A 20,177-nucleotide genomic window follows, 5' to 3' on the forward strand; every position below is an offset into this window, starting at 1 on the left:
GCGTGGACTGTGGTGTGTGACTGAGTGAATACTTGGGCAAAAAGTAGTGAAAAGCTAAAGTGGCATTGCGTGTAACCCACCAATGGAAATGTTGACAAAAGATTTGCGAACCAAAGCATGTGCTGCTGAGGTGTAAAGGCCCTCAAGGACCAAGAAAGATAAGATGGATGCTCATAGGAATCTATGCGACTTGTCTCGTAATTTCACATCATCCGTCTTATAATATTTTTTCAATAATGAAGACATATTAATGATACATCAACGCTATAAATAATAACATGATAACAACACAATAGTGATATAATGGGGATTGATCATTTTTACAACTAAATATCAAAAATACATTTATTGCAACAAATTGACCTATGTATTACATATATGCAGTATTGGTTTTGCCCTAAAACCTGCGAGGAAGGATGGTCTTATATATGATGATGCCCCAGTTGATAAGTTGATGATAAGAGCTCTTACTGCTCAGTTGCTCTTTCCACGACGCTTCTTTTTGGCGATTGTATGTGCAAACAAAGTAAAAACCCTAAAACTTTACCAAAAAGTAAAAACCGTAAAAGCCATCAGTTTCTTTAGTTTTTAGTTCACACGATCACGTACCACGGTACTAGTCACTGTCTTTGCCTGCATGTCTGTACATGGGAGAATTGACGCCACAAAATAATCTGAAGTAGGATTATTTTTTTTTTTTTTTTTTATCTTTTATTCCCTTTCTTTCTATATGAACGGTCATGGTTAAGTCACGTTAACATCTTATATTAATTATTTATAAAAAGAAAAAAACAAAATAAAAAATGTGAACAGAAGGGATGGAAGGAGATGAAAAATAAAATAAGAAAATCCTAGTCCGAATAATCTCGCATTTTTAACAAGCTAGCTACAATACACTAGTACATTACATGGATCCCCACTCACCCATCACAGAAAAAACAAGAAAATAAAGCAGTGAAGTACACAAGAAGTTTGACGGGAAAAAAAAAAAAGTACACAACAAGAAAAGTAGGACGGGCAGAATTTATATGGAGGGTTCTAGACGTTGGAAAAATGTGAGATTAGGGTTCGTTTGGATTTTGGGCCAAGGGTTGGAATTAGGGTTTGTTTTCTTCCCTATTAGGATTAGATTTAGTTCACTGTATCTAGAAGTGCTTGTATTCATTTATTATTAGCACGTTAGACAAAATGTAGTCCCTTCAAGTTATGTAGTCATTTTAGTAAATTTGTAGTGTTTCATTCCGTTTAGTTAATTGAGCAATCTATTCGTTTTGTACTCTGTTTGTTCGTTCGTCCATTATGTGTACTTTGATTTTCAAATCAAGAATGATTGTTTTCTCTTCAAATATTAATGTTAACAAATAACAATAAACAAAACTAAACCAATTGATTTTAGTTTTCATGAACCTACGTATGCAAGCTTATATATACGTATATATTCTTGAACATTGTTGATTGTCGTTTAGACATACTTGAATTTAGCCAAATTAACTAGAACAATGCGATGTCCCCTCTACACTCAAATTCTTAAATTTAGTATAGAATACTATCGTTTGTCAAAAAAAAAAAAAAAAAATCATCCTCTTTGAGTTTGTGGGCAAAATTTTTGTCCATTATATGGTTTGCATGGAAGTATTATACAAATCATTGAACCTATTTTAATACTTTTATTTATGTCATCAAGCTTTTTTCTCCCTCCTTTGCTGGTTTATTGTCACCATGCATAAATTGAGAATTTACTAAATTAAGAAACAGTCAATGGATCCCTTAATTATTTATGTAATGTATGAAAATTGATGATTAAGCAAACATAATATCTCCAAATACTTCAATTTATAATGATATCTATCAAAATGATTTCAGGATTGTAATTAAGCTTGCATGGGGGTTGTAACTCTTTTTTTTTTTTTTTTTTCTTTTGAAACAATGTATGGATATACGAAGTTAACAAAACGTAAAACCTTATTATTGTGGCAGCCGCCCCTTTTTAGTCTTTTAGCACTTTCATGTAGTGGCAGCTTAAATACTACGTGTACTGAAACCAAAATATTTCTTCAAAAGAACGTAGAAACGTGCAAAATAACTTTTTGGGTCATGTTCCTTCAAAAGTAGTGACCGAAAGTAAAAAAATATATAAATAAAAAATCGTACGAAAAAGTAAGTGAATAAAAAAAATTAAAAATTCCTTTGAAAGTGTATTTAAAATGATTAAAAATAATTTTAACAAAAATGTTGAGTTCTAAAAGTACTTAAAGTGTTTTCCTACAAGAAACGCATAATAGTGGTTCTTGCTCGAAACACTTTAAGTGCTTTCTAAAATTTACTTTCATTTTTTATACGGATTGATTCTATAAAATTTTCACAAGAAGAGCTTTTAGCTATTTAAAAGTACTTCAAAAAATATAAAGGGTACAAGATTATTAATAATATGATTCTTTTGGATTATAATTAATTATATAATTCTTATTCACATTTTATTGTTAGGTAATCTTTGAAACTTTTGGGGTCTTTCGTTGTACCTAATTATTTATTAAATTTTATTCAGACAACGTCGGTTACTTTTAGCTCAAATGTTAAAGTATTTAATCCCCCAGACCTAACAAAATAGAATTCATCCTTAATTCTTACGATGTACTCATCCTGATACTGAATAAATAAATTTCCTCAATCAAGAGCTTGTAAATAAATATCATTTAAAAAGAAAGAAAGTAAATATCATTTTAATCCACAAATAAATATTGTACTGTTTTAACAGTGGTTGAAAGGTGTTGAATCATTGCATGACGGTGTGTGTTCAAATTTCGTCTGTAACTAATCTAACAAATTATATTGTTTGACAAAAAAATAAACCAAATATCTCCACATTTATCGTGGAAAAATTGTAAGCACAAAATGGAGAATTACTAAACTGGATACTATACATACAATACAAATAATATAGATAATGTATATAGTTGTACTCGATCAAACACATTAACGTCAATGATCTACGAACTGGATGTGCTAATTAAGCACCCAAAATTGAAAAAATAAAAACACCATAAATTACAGGGCGTTACATATCAAAATACATTTACTAGATATCAATAAATATTTCCGAAAAATATTTGGCAGTTGAACTACAGTCCATTAAATTACTAGATTTGATTGAAACATGTATTAATAATAGACATTAATGTACAACCAAACGTGTAGATTAATGGGAGATTTTTTAGGGTGAAGGAATACCATTTGGTATATCAAATTTAATAAAATAATGAGCTTGGTTGGAAACTTCAAAAAAAAAAAACTGTAATCAATTATATTTTGACATTTGATATATCGTGCTGTGTTTCCAACACAGACTAAAACACTGAGAACTTGAGCCCACACCAAGGTAGGTACAGTTATATGTGCCCAAGAAAATAATTGAGCATGTACCAAAAATAAGAAAATGTTATAACATAGTTCTGTATTTCTTTTTAGGGAGCCAGAAAAAAGAAATTAAAAATGATAAGGTTGTTGAACCCAACCAAATTACAACTCAGCTGCACAGTTGCAATCTGCAAATTGCGAGTCCCATGCTAGCTGACACAACTTAAAATATCCCTTAAATTTTTTTCCTGCCTAAATATAGTGGTAAACATATGGATGCAGCATTATTATTATTATCTCAACCACGAGACATTTTTCGTTGTATGCAAAATCAAGTTCTAAAGACGCTAGGTGTTAATTTGTTTTTTTTTTAGTTTTAATTAAATTTATTATATAATATATGAATAAATATTTATTTATATTTAAATTATTATATAATTATATTGGATATATAAAATGTAAAATAAAATTACATATAAATTATAAAGTATCTGAGCATCTTTACTAATTAATAAAATCCTATTTGTCAACCAAAAGAGGGTGAAAAGACAAATTAGTCTTCTATCACACAAAAAAAATAATGGCCAATAATGTAATTCCACATGTCCAAATTTTACTATTTTTTATTGAAGCCTCACCTACTGGTGATGTTAAAAATTAAAATACCTTCAATATTTAAAAAAAAAAAAACCAAAAACAAAAACAAAAACCTCCCACTCCCCCTGCGTTGCGTTCTCTCTCTCCCTCTCTCCTTCTCATTTTCTAAAAAAATGTGTTCATACACACAAAGTGTGTAGGCAAATGCTAGTATTATATAATTATATGTTCATCCACTTCTTTCAATTATTTAAAAAATAAAATACAAAATAGAAATTATCTATGTAACATCCTACATCGCCTAGTAGAGTGGATCCTCTAAGCCTTATATGTATATTCCCATCTTTACCTAGCACAAGGCCTTTTGGGAGCTTACTGGCTTCGGGTTCCATCGGAACTCCAAAGTTAAGCGAGTTTGCGCTATAGCAATCCCAGGATGGGTGATCCACTTGGAAGTTCTTGAGTGAGTCCCCAAAAACAAAATTGTGAGGGCGTGGTCGGGGCCCAAAGTGGACAATATCATGCTACGGTGGAGTTAAGCCCGAGATGTGGTGGGGGCTCGGGCCTGGATGTGACAATTTGGTATCATAACCAATCCCTGGCCGGAAGTGTGCCGACGAGGACGTCGGGCCCCTAAGGGGGGTGGATTATAACATTCCACATCGCCCAGGGGTGTAGATCCTCTAAGCCTTATATGTATATTTCCATCTTTACCTAGCACGAGGTCTTTTGGGAGCTCACTGGCTTCGGGTTCCATCTTAACTCTGAAGTTAAGCTAGTTCGCGCGAGAGCAATCATAGGATGGGTGACCCACTGGGAAGTTCTCGTGTGAGTTCCCATAAACAAAATCGTGAGGGCATGGTCGGGGCCCAAAGCAGACAATATCGTGCTACGGTGGAGTTGAGCTCGAGATGTGGTGGGTGCCTGGGCTGGGATGTGACAATCTATTTATGTCTTGTTTTGAATAAGAATATATATAGAAAGAAAAAAAAGGTAAAAAGAACAAAGCTTTCATAACACCCAAATTACTGCTTTTCCATTAAGATTTCAAAAGGTCAAAAATAATAATAATAATCACACAAAAAGAAAAAAAAAAAACCACGTAATGGGGCTGTGATTGGTCACGCTCATTATTTTTCAAAATATATTTTAATAAAAAAATAATATCTGAAATAAGTAAAACTTAAAAAAAAAAAAAAGTGAAAGAATAATAAAAAAAACAGATTGTCATTGGCAATAATCGAACTAAGACTTCTCACTTATAAGTAAAAAGAAATATCATTAAACCGTAATACTAATTGATATTTTTATATTATTTTTTAAAACACATGTGATTCATTTTTTCAATAACAAAGTAAAATGTAAACGAACAAATTGTCACATGGTATATCGCTAGGGGTTAGTCATTGGGAAGAGAAAGCAAAATTGAAAAGTAAAAGAAAAGAAAAGAGGGAAAGCCGCCAGAATTGGGAGGAGACCGGTCAGTCAAAAAACAGCTAGTAGTACCAGAGGTGAAAAAAGAATCCAACTCTAATTCCATCGTTTTCATGTGGTTTTTCTTTTCTTGGAGGAGCCTTTAACGTCCATTTGTAACAAGCATGCTATAAATAGCTGCAGAGCTCCAACAACATAAGCAATCCACAGCACGAACGTTGTATTCGGACGTGTGTTGTGTAAACACATACATACGCACCCCAAAAAACACACGACAAATCTCTCTCTCTCTCTCTCTCCAAGTTTCCTTGATTGTCCAAAAAGAAATCCCACCAACCCATCTTCCTGGTTTTCCCAAAGTTGATGAATCTCTGCCCCGTTCGTTGAATCTCAATCTCCTTTGCTCTGTATCTCGCCGGAAAGTCTGGTGAAAAGGCCCCGCCTTCGATCTCTGCCGTGAAGGAGGTGGCTTTTGTTCAAAAGGATTGGTGGAAGGATGGAACAGAAGCACATTCTGCTGTCTGCTCTGAGTGTTGGGGTTGGGGTTGGGGTGGGGCTGGGATTGAGTTCCGGGCAGGCTGTGAGCAAATGGGTAAACGGCAATTGCTCGGCGGATGAGGTGACGGCGGAGCAGATTGAGCAGGAGTTGATAAGGCAGGTGGTAGATGGCAGAGACAGCAAAGTCACATTTGAGGAGTTTCCTTATTACCTAAGGTAATTTTGGAGATTTTCTAACTCAATTACCACAATTTTTAGTTTTGAGCATGCTCACATGGAAGATGGTTGTGTTTCATATCTAATTTTCCAGGTTATATGTAATTAAAGTTCAGTATTTTGCCTAATTGTGAATAATACAATCCATAAATGCTGGGTTTTTCTGCACAAGTTTTCATTTTTCTTCTTCCTGGGTAAATTTTGTTTGACTAATTAAGTTTGATTATATCTGCTTTTAATATAATGGCTATGTAATTTTTCTGGGTTTTTTTATTTAATTAAATTTTTGGTGATGAGTTTATTCAGACATGGATATTGTACTTCTGCAAAATTGCCTTTGAATCCAATCTTTGCTTGCTTGTGACTTGTGTGGATGTTGAGTCTTCTCGATTCGATTTTTTGAACTGTTTTTTTTTTTTTAGGATCAACCCATTAAGTTTTGTCCTTTAAGTTATCAGAAACATAATTTTAAGATGGAATCATGATGTGGATTTGCCTTTAAACGAAAGTGATGTAATTCTGATTTCTAATACTTGAACTTGTTTCTTTCTTGCATCATATCTAACAATTTCTGTTTCGATGATGGCAATGACAGAGAGAGAACTCGGATGTTGTTAACAAGTGCTGCATATGTTCATCTGAAGCACTCCGACTTATCCAAGCACACCCGGAATCTTTCACCTGCAAGTAGAGCTATTTTGCTCTCAGGACCTGCAGGTAGGCTACTTAGAAACGTTATCCGATTTTGCGATTTTCCACTTAAATACTCGTACCTTAACCTTTTCCATAAGCTAATCTAATTGCATCTCTTGTTTCCCAAAGAACTTTATCATCAAATGCTCGCCAAGGCTTTAGCGCATTACTTTGAGTCGAAGTTGCTGCTGTTGGATATAACTGATTTTTCGATCAAGGTAAATATTTGTAATACAGCAGTACTATATCAGTCTGTCTTTACATGTTTACATGAATTAGATTTGGCTCGTAATACAGTAGTACTAATAACTGTCAATTTTACATGTTTGCAGATACAGAGTAAATACGGCTGTGCCAAAAGAGAATCAGTAAGCGTTCTCTGCTTCTTACTGAGAAACTAATCATGTTTCTTTCTTTTCCGAAGTCTTAGCGTAGATCTTAAGTTTAGCAAGTGATGAAACCGGGAATCATATGTTGTTTAAACTCAATGTTATGCATTTCTGCACTTCATGTATCTTTGTCAAAGTATTGAAATTTTTTTGAAAGGAAAAGTTTGAATTTGCTCGATTGGATTTTTTTTTTTCTTTCTTTTGCCTGATTCATTGCATTCTTTTTGTAGCATCATAAGAGGTCCATCTCAGAGGTTACGTTGGAGCAAATGTCCAATTTACTCGGTTCCTTCTCAATGCTCCCTTCACGCGGGGACACTAAAGGTACGAAGGAAATATAGCTATATTTTTTCGTTAAAGCTCCTCTGGTCAAATCCTATCTCTTGCTCATGTCCTCAGTTCAGTGACTATTGGTAATGTCCACACTCCACACTTCACTGCTATTATAACTAATTGTTTTTTTACAGGTGCGTTATTTCGGCAAAGCGGTTCTTCTGATCTCAAATCAAGGTATAGTATTGGGTGATTGATTCTTGAATCAAGTGTCCTGATGTTTATGAAAAGTGTCGTTTCTAAAACACCATTATCTCACACCCGCAGGGGAACAGAAGGGCCAACTCGAACGCTTCAAAGAAATGCCTCTTCTGCATCTGATATGAGTAGCATCAGTTCCAAATCTGCTTCACCAAGTTCAGGTTTGTTCATACAGTAAAATACCGGCTGTTTGAGAACCTAACTTTATGCTTTAGGTATGTGTGGAATTGCTTATCATTCTGTAACATTCTTTCGTTTTTTTCAGCTCCTCTCAAGCGTGTGAGCAACTGGTGTTTCGATGAGAAACTTTTTCTGCTGTCACTTTACAATGTAATGTCTTTTCTTTTGGTTAGATACAAGGCATGATTGCTTGAAAATGCTAGTACAGTACTAATAGGCATGAATCTTATTTCTTGTACAGGTCTTATCTTCGATATCAGAAACTGGTTCCATCATTTTATACATCAGGGATGTCGAGAAGCTTTTTCTCCAATCACGGCGCTTATACAATTTGTTCAACAAAATGGTGAAGAGACTTTCAGGGTCAGTGTTGATACTTGGTTCCCGAATGGTAGACGCTGAAGATGATTGCAAAGAAGTCGACGAGAAGCTTGCTGTTTTGTTCCCCTACAATATTGAGATCAGACCCCCAGAAGACGAGACTCATCTTGTCAGCTGGAAATCTCAACTGGAAGAAGACATGAAGATGATCCAATTTCAAGACAACAAAAATCACATAGCCGAGGTGCTTGCGGCGAATGATCTTGAATGTGACGATCTTGGTTCAATCTGCCATGCAGACACAATGGTACTCAGCAATTACATAGAAGAGATTGTGATTTCGGCACTATCTTATCATTTGATGCAAAACAAGGATCCAGAATATCGAAATGGAAAGCTTGTTATATCGTCAAGGAGGTAGATACCAAATTTTCTGTATGCTTGATTTCTCAGTTTCATAATTTCTTAGGTTATATTTCACTGCAAAACAGACTGTTTTATGATTTTCTCTTATCTAATTACGATTCTCAATCTGGAACAGTTTGTCCCATGGATTGAGTATATTCCAGGAGGGAAAATCTGGCGGGAAAGATTCTCTGAAACTAGAGACCAATGCCGATTCCAATAAGGTTTTTCTTCTACTTTCATTTTTAACCTCTTGATGTTTTACATTTCGAGTGGTGGATTAAATGGAACTGCTAGTAAATTCTGATGGCTTAATGGTTTATCATTTCTCTTGAATTTTAGAAAACCGAAGGGGAAGATGCTGTTGGTGCAAAGACTGAATCGAAGTCTGAAACAGCAGCACCGGAAAACAAAGGTGAAGCCGAGAAATCTGGTCCTGCGGTGAAGAAGGACAGTGAGAATCCACCTCCGCCTAAAGTAGTAAGTTCAAGTCCTGCAGTACTATCCACAAAATCCACATGTTTCACCGTGTCTATTTTGTTCAGATCTTCGTTGTCTTATCAAAAATTCGTGGTGTTTGTGCAGGAAGTACCACCTGACAATGAATTTGAGAAGCGCATAAGGCCGGAGGTTATCCCTGCAAATGAGATTGGAGTCACATTTGCAGATATTGGTGCATTGGATGATATCAAAGAATCACTTCAGGAATTGGTCATGCTCCCGCTTCGAAGACCAGACCTTTTCAAGGGTGGGCTTCTGAAGCCTTGCAGAGGCATATTGCTTTTCGGTCCTCCTGGCACTGGAAAAACAATGCTGGCAAAGGCCATAGCAAGTGAAGCAGGAGCAAGTTTCATCAACGTGTCGATGTCCACGATCACCTCAAAATGGTTTGGAGAAGATGAGAAGAACGTTCGAGCTCTATTCACACTTGCAGCAAAGGTCTCCCCGACTATTATCTTCGTGGATGAAGTTGACAGCATGCTCGGGCAGCGAACTAGAGTTGGGGAGCATGAGGCCATGAGGAAGATTAAGAACGAGTTCATGACACACTGGGATGGACTTTTGACAAAGACCGGGGAGAGAATTCTTGTTCTCGCCGCAACCAACAGGCCATTTGACCTTGATGAAGCAATCATCAGGCGATTTGAGCGGAGGTATAGATCAACATTCAGTTACATACAGATTTTTCTTCATTCTTTTTCACCATCTGCCAAATCTAAATCTACTTTCTGCGTTCAACAGAGTCATGGTTGGCCTTCCCTCAGTCGAGAACAGGGAAATGATCTTGAGAACTCTTCTTTCGAAAGAAGGGGTCGAAAATCTGGACTTTAAGGAGCTTGCAACCATGACAGAAGGGTACAGTGGAAGTGATCTTAAGGTTAGTTTTCGAGTTGACAATATTAATAACCTACCTTAAATTGTGACTAGTACGATGAACTCACGACACTAAATCCTGGAAAAACAGAACTTGTGCGTGACAGCAGCTTATCGACCAGTTAGGGAGCTTATAAAACAGGAGAGACAAAAGGATATGGTAAATTCACTACCTTTATGCTCTTTCTCTGCAACGGCATATTCTTTTTTTCTTCCCAATTCTGGTTTAAGCAATGCTTAACGATTTTGATCAAACTTGAAACTACAGGAAAAGAAGAAGAAAGATGCAGAAGAAAAAAGCACAGAAGAAGCTTCAGAACTGAAAGAAGAAGAGGAGGAGCGCGTAATTACCCTGAGGGCTTTAAACATGGAAGATATGAGGCAGGCAAAGAATCAGGTCACAAACTTCACCTTCTTTTCACATTTTATCCCCCAAAAACTCGCATTTTTTTGTTCTTATTGCATTTTATGTTACATGTGTATGGTGTAATGCAGGTCGCTGCAAGTTTCGCATCAGAGGGATCGGTAATGAGTGAGCTGAAACAGTGGAACGAACTGTATGGCGAGGGTGGCTCGAGGAAGAAGCAACAACTGACTTATTTCATGTAAACCACTGATACAGACGGGGAAGCCGGCAACTTAGGCACTAGTCATCAGCTTCATTCTTTGAGGAAGAATGTGAAGGGATTGAGGAAGATAGGAAACTCCACATGAAAAGCAACAATGTTCGATGGCTCGCAACAGCGTGACGATCAGCTGGAAGCAGCTCTAGCTCCGACGCTCAGGCGAGGAAGAAACCTTACAACGCAAGGAACGTATATATCGGTGTACAAAATGTAAGCGTAGCCAAAGTTATTTGGGATTTTTTTAGTCCATGTTCTGTGAAAAGTGTGTGGAATTTGGAGATGCTTGTGGGATTTCAGATTGGTGAGAGGAAACTTGGACTGAATTTAAAGAGCATTTGTGAACATTGTTCTTAAATTGTGTAATTATTTGATAGTTGCAATGCTCTTTATACATGTAGATTTTGCTTTATTTTTTCTTAATATATTATTATATGAAATGAAATTATTATTTTAGAAAATTCAAGACGAAAAGATGATTTATTCAACATTAAAGCCAATTAATTCCATCCAAGTTTGATACAAACTCGGGTTGTATCTAGTCGGTTTACAACCTTAATACCAGTACCGCTAAACAAAAGGCTAGTTTAATAAGCACTTTAAGCTACTTAAATTAACGAGTACTGTCATTCTCTATCACTTACCAGTGAAAATGTTTAACGGTTATTTTTTATATATTTTTGGTTCAAGCAAAACAAATAAATGAATCCGGATCCTCTTTGTGAGAATTCCGAAGATCTGTGAATTGTGTCTGTTCATCGTATATCGTAAGGTCATAAATCATTTTAAATATTTTTATTTAAAATTAAACACAAACCGTACCTGATAAAAACTGACCGTACGATGTACGATAAACGAACTCGATTCATAGATCCCATGATTCTCACCAAAAGAATCCGGCAAGGAATCTGTTGGCAAATAAATATAGGGGACTAAGGCTGTGGGTAGGTGTAATAGTAGTCAAAATCAATCAATTCCAAAAATTGAGAACGATTTGTATTACACAAATATATTGTCACAGTGATGTCTCTTTACTTTAAAAAAAACTAATAAAAATGACTTGAAACTTTGAGTTTTAATGATAAAAACAAAATAAAGGGTAAAGTGAATAGTATCAAAATTAACTTTTTAGTATAAAAATATGATTTTTCATTAAAATGAACAATACCATTAGCTTTTAGTCAAAACTCCCTTACTTTAAAGGCGAGTCTTGCTCACAATTCTCATAAATATATGTTAATTTCTCTTCACCGGGCCACCTAGTTTTTAGATTTCAACTCTTCAATTCAATTCCTATTTAGATTACGCGGACATCATGTTTTGCAATGAAATAGTCAAACATAAAAATAAATTTAATAATTTGGACGATTACTTGTTCCACAAGAATTGCTATGCAATTTGAACCTACACGCAAACCGTGCGAATTAAAACTTTCATATACCATTAATAGCGAAGGACAGTAAACCGTGCGAAAAACAGTAAGCTGTAACCAGTACTAAAACACAACGCATGATGACAGTAATCTAACGGAATTAAACAATTTCACTAAAAACACAGTGACTAAAATGTGTACCCTAGTAAACGCTTAACATCGTAACGGGGTGTCTAATCCTTCTTCTTCTCCTTCACTGGACCCTTGGGGATTTTACTCAAAACCTTGGCATCAAACACTGCATACTGCTTCTTAATTTCGATCCATGCCTTCTCACCAAAGGCATCAATCTGGTCATCGTATTTCTCATAAATCACCGGCAGAGTGTGCAGCAACACAAAAACTGGCATTCAATGTTTGGGACAAAGTTAATAATAGAAATGAAAGCTTCCCGAATCTGAATTCAGAGAGGCACGAAACTAAATTGAAACTGAAACGAAACCATCCTTACTTATGTAGAATAGGGTCAGAAAGTTGAACCATTTCCCAACCACCGACAAAATCCACAAGACGGCTATAACCTGATATTAGACGAGCAACACCTAGTGACTACATAATCCAATAACAGCCTAAACATACAGCATAACTATGAACAAAAGATTAGCATAACTATGCGCGAAAGATCAACTTACACCAAGGAATGTCTTCAAATCTCTTCCAGATGCAATATCCCGCAAAACATAAAATCCTTTGTTGATTTCAATTCTCAGAGCAGAGGCAAGTTCAAGGACAGTCTTCTCAGGAATCTGAACTTTTGGGATTTGTGGTGGCGACCTGATTAAGGAACGCAGTCAAGTGAAGACCATAAGATACTGCATCAAGGATCAAATATGCGAAAAACAAACAGCTAGAACACCCAACGCCTTACTTGTTGATAAAGGTGGATGCATAGGACCACAGGAAAAAGACCGCCAGAGAAAGTATCAATAAATGGCACACCAGAGTGATTAAGTGGTATTCGAGCAACTCGAAGAAAACCCATAAAACAGTGGCACCGCTGAGCACACTTGCAGATATTTTCTTGTTTCTCCATAGGAGAACATCAGCAGCTGCAACGAAAGACCGACATTAGATCGCAATTGATGGCATTTCTTCCCAAGTTTCTTCTTTCAGTTCATAAACGCACAAATGGAAAACTGTTATGGAAAATCTTTCTCTAGGCCATATTATTACAAACAAATCACCATTTCCCGAATTCAAACTGATCATGTCCGTATTGCTACGCATTCGAAACCAGGACCAAATAAGGAAACACGATCAATATATGTTTATTGCATCAACTGGCAATCTATACAGTATACACAAATCAGAAAGCACATAAACAACAAATTATTATAGCTATTTAAATCAACAAATTAAAAAATGCCAAACAAATCTTCCCCGAATTCATAGCTTTCAAGATTAATCACAACCGTTAGGAATATCTATTGACTAATACTAAACAAAAATTCTAAAATTTCAAGAAAAATATCGAATTAATAAACTGAGATTAGCTCGCTCAAACGAAGATTCTTGTTATTTCAAGAAAAATTTCACTTTCGATGCAATTCAGGCGAACAGAATAATCAATATTCTATCAGATCAACGTAATCAACTTTCAGAATTTCAGTTTCTTCATAATTTCCCACATTTTCCGATCAGCCAAACAAAAAACACCAAATCCATGCAAAATATTTATGCTAGTGATGTATAAACGGATTAAGAGAGGGAAAAAATATAGTACGTTTGCCGCCGCCCAAGACCTTGTGAACGGGCTTTTCTCTCCCGAAGAGCCTGAAAATCTTGGATTTAACGGAATCGTGCGCCGACGGCTTGTCTTCAACCTTGGTTTTGACGGCGGCAGCGTGCTTGGCCTTCTTGTCGTCGTCGGAGTCGGACGAAGACGACGAGTGGTGGCTGTAGCTCTTGTCCATCAGCGACGCGGTAGTTGGGTCTGGCTCCGCCATGGATTCTCAGATCGATGAGAGAGAGAGAGAGAAATGGTCCAAATGGAGGTGTTATTTCAGAGCGTTGATATCAGAGAGAGTGTTCTACGTGTTTCGTAAATTAAATTATTTTTAGAGCGAGTAGTTAGGGAGGTGAAATCTGGGCCGTTGAAAGATGGTGAAGAAACCAAGGAAAGCACTACGGGGCGGGAAAATCTCGCATCCCGGAGCTTTTGGTGTTTCTGTGATCGCAGCGTGAGCGCGACCCATCCCCTTATTTAATTACTCACCAATTTTAATTAATTAATTAATTGTTTTCTATTTATGTTTCATTTTTCCAACAATTTAATAAGTGCAATCAAATTCTAATTTAGATTTCAAATGTTCATGTCACAATTGAGGAATTGGTAGGACCGTAGGAATTTGGTGCATACTCTTTTTCAAAGTATTACTATATTTTATGCATAACGAATTTTCTAACAAAAGATAACATTAGTAGTTTTTTTCTTCTTTCTTAAAAATAAAAAAATAAAAAAGACCAGTTGGTGGTGAAGTTCATCTTTCTGGAAGATGAGAAGACTCATAGAGGCATTTCAGTCTCATCTGGCCACCATCGCGCGATTCACTAAGGAATATAGAATTCGTCCCAACCACTGGATCACTTTGTGATAGTTAACGTTAATGGAATGAATTGTTAGTTGTTAGGGAAGGTGATCAGTGAAGATCAAACCCACAACAAGGTGGATTGACATGATTATTTTTCGCCATCTGCTATACATAACGAATTAAAACAATAAAAAAAGGGACAATGACAAAAGAAAACGCAATCAATAAAATTAAATTAAATAAAGGGATGCGATTTTAAGGCTATGTTTCATTCAATACTACAAGTGTTTTAGCCGTTTAATTTATACAAATATTTAACTCTTCTAATTTTAATCTTAGTTATTTATTCACGTAACATTCAATATTACATAGTGACACATCCCGACCGAAATCAAGGCATGTTGGCCGTCACGCGAGACCCATCACGGGAGTTCTCGTGTGAGTTCCCAGAAACATTACCGTGAAGGTGTGGTAGGGGCCCAAAACAGACAATATTGTGCTACAGTTATGTTGAGTCTAGAATGTGGTGGGGGCCCGGACCAAGATGTGACACATAGGAAAGATGTCGAAATGCACAGCATACATGAACCAAAGTAATTAGAGTAAGTAGACTAGTTTTGAGACGGTTGTGTGATCGTCTTCTTACATATAAGTTGGATCTTTCTCTTAGTAATTAGAGTAATTCAAAATGTTGTATATGTGTCTATTGTACTCAATATTTGAAATATCCTGAATATGCTCGATATTTCCATAGAAGTATTCAAAAATTCAGGAGACGATATGGAAAGATGGGGTGAGGTCCAAAACTTCATCCCATATCCACGATATTTCTAGAAATCAATAAATTTCCACGATATTTTCAGGAAATATCCAGTTTTGCAGACAATTTGCAAAAAGTTTGCAGGAAATATCCATGAGCCTATGTATTCTTTATTTTTTAAATTCTTTCTTTATGGTATTAGTTTACTTCAATAAAACTTGTACTGCTTTCATGACGAAGATTTCAATTAGGTTATGTATAATTTATTATCTTATTACTTGTCATTAGAAGGAAGTTTTTTTTTTCTCAAATATCACATATTACACAGTATGTAATCATTAATTCTTAATTCATACGTGTGTTGTGGTTTTATATAACATTTCCTAAAAAATAATTTTAAATTTTCATGTTTTTGAGTAAATTTTCATCATTTACATTGCAGACAATCGATATCAATATCAATATACAATATATCCACAAATTTGTCTATCGATATTTTCACCGATACCGATATTTTAAATACATGCAGTGCTAATAGAACACCTATCATGAAGAATTGGCAAGCAATTGGAATATTAGAGTTTAAGTTTAGGTATTTCCTGTGGTTTCACTCTTTTAAAAATCTTACTGAATACAAATTAGATGGAAAGACAGATAAATATAAACTACATACAGATTTAGAAATATATGAAAAACTAATGAAAATGACTTGAAAACTTTGAGTTTCAACGATATGGATAAAATAAAGAGTAAAGTGAATAGTATTTGGATTCACTTTTTAGTGTAAAAATGTACTTTTTAGTTAAAATAAACAATACTGCGGTATTTTCGTTAAAACTTCCTAGAAAATATGCAGATAGATGTTACAGTTTTGAAGTAAATCAAGATTCAAAGTTGAGAGATACCCACCGATTTGGAGTAGGCAAAGCAACGATCAAGATGCCGGAGACGTTTTTTCATGTTAACGTTGTCAGGTTTCCGCCATGGGACATGCTTCAACATTGCGGTGGCGGGTTAGCTTTAATTTGAAATCCACTGCCGTCGGAAAGGCTTCTTCTTCCGAAAGAGCCAAAATGTTTTGGAAGAAGAGTTGCCAATCATTTGAATTATTTTGTACGATGATTCTGGGAGAAATAAAGAATATGCCAATAGGCTATAGTTGTCAATATAATAACAGAACCTCACAGAAGAATATGCTCTCTCTCCTTCTTCTCCCAATTGATTTAGGGCTCGTTTAAAACTGTTTTCAAAATGGCTGAATGTGGTTTTATGAAAAAAATGTTGAAACCAATCTTTAGCGCAAATGTAAAAGAATCCTTGAAGTTTTTCTGACAAGAAGCACATATGTAAGCATTTTGAGTGTTTTTAAAATGCAAAAGCATTTTTTCTATAAGTGTTTTTAGTTATTTTAAAAGCAGTTTCAAACGAGTTATTAACCAACCACACTACTGGCTAGATAGTCCATTTTGTTTATTTGCATTGTATGAAACTCGGATGCAATGTATTAATAACCTGAGAGGACAGAACGACTCTAACTATCATGGCAATTCATCAGTTCTGATAAACGACAATTGTTGATAACAAAAACACTACGCATTTCATTTTATTTGGGTCAAAATTGATGAGAAATTTAAAACGATGAAGTAGGTCTCATTAACCCAAGCCCACTCTACAGCATTGACGAGAGTTATCTGGGCCGCAGACCCAAAGTATAAGTTTGGGCAGATAAACTTTGTAGCCCAATTAACAAAAGTAAAAGTCCAATAGAAGCAGCTGGCTGCATTGTTTGGGTCAACTTTGGGTTCCAATCAACTGGTTTAAAATTTCTTCGATACGTTGGATATATCCGTGAAATATCGAAAATATCAAACAAAGATGTGGAAATGGGTGGTGGAAATGGGTCAACTTTGTGACCTTTATTGTTTTCTTAGAGACCAAAGATTGTATGTATTTATATTCAAAGTTATGAAATACATGAAAATTAACCCATATAATTTTATTTGGTATCAGAGTAGACTGCCATATTTTTAGCAAACTTCTATCATTTCCATCAAAGACAAGTGATATCAATATAACCTCCAATATTTCCACAAATTTATATATAAATATTTTCACTGATACCGATATTTTAAATACTAATATAAGATTTAGGGTTTGAACTCCTAAACATGAATAGCTAACATCAGCGGGATTAGGATTAGACACCAATTAAACATGAAGACCCCACCAATAATTAAATTTCTTTGAGGCATAATTTGACTAGCCAACCACATATGAAAATTCTTTAGCAGATAAATATGAAATAGCCCTCACTCACTCAAAAACCCAACACCTAACACCCAAAACTCACGTTAAGGATTTTTCGTAGTTTGTTCCACCTGAGATGACAACAAGATAAAAATTTAACATCTTATCATGGGTGGGGTTCACCTTCTTTTTTTTATTTATTTTTTTATTTATTTAAATTTTTTATAGAAACACCTACTTTTCTTTTGAACAAAAAGGAAACACCAACCAAACCAAGGATGTGCATTATCAAAAGATCATTTGACACATAAATTTACCCATCACAATTTTTCTAGTCTGAACTATTGAATGGTTCGAAAAATAAATGGTAAAGAGGGATTTCAAAAGTTTGACGGAATGTAGAATAATCATTGGGTGCAAAATCTTGCATTTATTAAAGAATGAATTCAACCATCAACTTTCATCTAATATGATTTCTAAAATATAGTCTAAAAAATGGTCTCTCTACTCACACATACTATAATTGATATCCATGTGATGTTTTTTTTATTTTTTTATTTTTTTTATTTTTTTTTTATTTTAAAACTCAAAGTGCATTACCAGAGAAACCGCCAAAGCATGCAAAAAAAAAAAAAAAAATCCATACAAAAGACTAACCTAGGAGAAAAAACCGACTATTCCTACAAAGAAAAAAAGTGCTAGGGGGATACTAGGAGATAGACACTGCAACGTAGGCTAAGGCGTCTCCTCACAAACACCATAAAAAAACCTTAAGGGTGTGTACAAGCGAAGATGCAGGTCTATTCACACAAATATAAACGCTCATCTCCCCCTTTCTACGCGACTAATATATTATTTCCAAATCTGATAAACTATATGTCATGTAAATGACAAAAATGTTGTGATTAAATCATGAGTAATAAAAGTATAGACTACAGAGTCAGCTTAAGCCTTTTATATTATGTCGTTCATACCACAAACCACAGACATATTTGCATTTAGTCGTTGGCTTCCATGTTTACCTTTAAAGAAAGAGCTGAAAATTCAGAGGGAGGTTGGTGTGGGTGAAGCAGTTTTAGGACCAAAGGATGCACAAGTTTGGTTCCTGCCTTTGTGAAAGGCTGTGACAGAGAATTTGGCAATTGGAGCATCTGATTCTAACATGTCCCAATCCTCTTAACCCAGAATTTCTTTTCTTCAAATGGTTGGAAAGAATATATAAAACAAAGTCATTTTTTGAGACCTAATGCTACAACTTTGTACACTCCAAGAAAGTATCTTATGCATGAGTTACTTCAATATGACTTTCACGCACTAGAGAAACGTGCTTAGATCAGAGTTGTTACTGTGTCGGTTTTTTCAAGTCAATCACACATATTGCATGCATTTTACTTGTTTTCACATGACAATGTTTGATTAATTCGAAATACGATGAAGATAGCATTTTTTGCTGAGAAAAGTGATATTCACACACTCATTTTTACATTTCCTGCACATTTGTTAATTTTTAGTTATTGATCTTCTTCAATTCATTAGATTTGACGGCCAGAAATTAAAAAAAATGTGTGAGAAACAAAGTGTCGAAAGCACTACCCTCTCGCTGAAAGGAATTTAGAGCATCACCTTGCATACCCTAACGAGTTTTTATATTCAAAGAGAGCATATTATAGAGCTACTTCTCAATGACAAAGAAGCATAACTCAACTGGAAATATCACTATCAGTGTGTCGGTATCTCAAATCAATCTCACGCTGCATGCTTTAATGAATTTGAAGTTCAATACCTCACATACCCTGAAGATTTTGTAAAACATTAAGTGAAAGAGTAAAATACGAGAGGACCTTTCTCCGTAGTGTTCTGCAGAATGCAGCCCCCATTGATTCAAGAGGATGGCCGAGGGTCCAACACCACACAAAACCAATTTTACAAGTCAAAGCTTTAGTCTTTAAGCAGAAGAAGCGTGCCCCATCTGCACCCCAAGGCTTTTGCCTTGCAAAGAACCCCAATTCTCTGACTTCTCTCTCTGCAAAAGCAAAGTTAAAGCCATTGGAGTCTTTTCTTTTTGGCCTTTTCTCTTTCATTTTTCTTTCTCTTTTTTCTCTTTTGTCTTGTTCTTTTTGGAAATCTCGTCACCGTCCTCCATGCCAAAAATCCAATGCCGAAGAAGGAATTAAGATCTTTTTCAGATCTCGCAATCCAGAAGTTGATAGATCAAAAAATTTATACCGTTTAAGAGAGGAAAAGGAGGAAAAATTTGGACCCTTAATTTGTGAGAGGTGGACCAATGAGATAGGCTAACGATGATTGTAAAATTTAAAAAGAGTAATTCGAATTTTTCAATCTATCTTTCACGATCCATCGACTTCAGACCGCAAAATATGTAGAGGATCTCGATTCTAGAAGTTGGACTTGTTAGATTGGGAACTACACCCTGTACTCAATTCACCATCACGCTCTTCTCCAAAAAAGTCCCAAAAAGATCATTTAACCAAGCTCGTTTCACTTTACCTTTTTTTTTCCACAAGAAAAACAGATCATTTGACCAAGTCTATTTATAACTTTCCCACACTTTTGAGTTAGTTTTTCTTC

The 20,177-nt window shown here is 35.3% G+C and overlaps 2 protein-coding genes across 2 annotated transcripts; one reads left to right on the forward strand and one right to left on the reverse strand.

The window, feature by feature from the left end:
- Nucleotides 1-5,483: 5,483 nt before the first annotated feature.
- On the forward strand, nt 5,484-11,030 carry LOC103958192 (nuclear valosin-containing protein-like). Its single transcript, XM_009370435.3, has 16 exons — nt 5,484-6,099; nt 6,695-6,816; nt 6,922-7,010; nt 7,125-7,160; nt 7,412-7,505; nt 7,649-7,691; nt 7,782-7,876; nt 7,981-8,045; nt 8,137-8,633; nt 8,758-8,845; nt 8,964-9,101; nt 9,207-9,775; nt 9,864-9,999; nt 10,087-10,155; nt 10,264-10,392; nt 10,491-11,030. Exons 1-16 carry the CDS (start codon nt 5,882-5,884, stop codon nt 10,602-10,604), a joined length of 2,502 nt encoding a protein of 833 aa, XP_009368710.2. The 5' UTR covers nt 5,484-5,881; the 3' UTR covers nt 10,605-11,030.
- Nucleotides 11,031-12,039: 1,009 nt separating this feature from the next.
- LOC103958193 (reticulon-like protein B1) lies at nt 12,040-14,192 on the reverse strand. The gene is made up of 5 exons (XM_009370436.3): nt 13,774-14,192; nt 12,919-13,099; nt 12,683-12,824; nt 12,502-12,571; nt 12,040-12,393 (listed from the first exon to the last, which is right to left on the reverse strand). The coding sequence occupies exons 1-5, from the start codon at nt 13,994-13,996 to the stop codon at nt 12,224-12,226; spliced, it is 786 nt and encodes a 261-aa protein (XP_009368711.2). The 5' UTR covers nt 13,997-14,192; the 3' UTR covers nt 12,040-12,223.
- Between the last annotated feature and the right edge of the window lie 5,985 nt (nt 14,193-20,177).

The sequence above is a fragment of a genome, unplaced genomic scaffold (genome assembly GCF_019419815.1).
Source record: "Pyrus x bretschneideri cultivar Hongxiangsu unplaced genomic scaffold, Pyrus_bretschneideri_v1 Contig4, whole genome shotgun sequence".
Lineage (NCBI taxonomy): Eukaryota > Viridiplantae > Streptophyta > Magnoliopsida > Rosales > Rosaceae > Pyrus > Pyrus x bretschneideri.

Bases quoted from the DNA above. Each gene is read 5' to 3' on its own strand.
- LOC103958192 (XM_009370435.3), top strand. From the start codon at position 5,882: ATGGAACAGAAGCACATTCTGCTGTCTGCTCTGAGTGTTGGGGTTGGG. The intron at 8,046-8,136 runs GTAATGTCTTTT...TTTCTTGTACAG, and splicing joins TTCTGCTGTCACTTTACAAT to GTCTTATCTTCGATATCAGA. The intron at 10,393-10,490 runs GTCACAAACTTC...GGTGTAATGCAG, and splicing joins TGAGGCAGGCAAAGAATCAG to GTCGCTGCAAGTTTCGCATC.
- LOC103958193 (XM_009370436.3), bottom strand. From the start codon at position 13,996: ATGGCGGAGCCAGACCCAACTACCGCGTCGCTGATGGACAAGAGCTAC. The intron at 12,825-12,918 runs GTAAGGCGTTGG...TTCCTTAATCAG, and splicing joins GCATCCACCTTTATCAACAA to GTCGCCACCACAAATCCCAA. The intron at 12,394-12,501 runs GTAAGGATGGTT...ATTGAATGCCAG, and splicing joins TCTGACCCTATTCTACATAA to TTTTTGTGTTGCTGCACACT.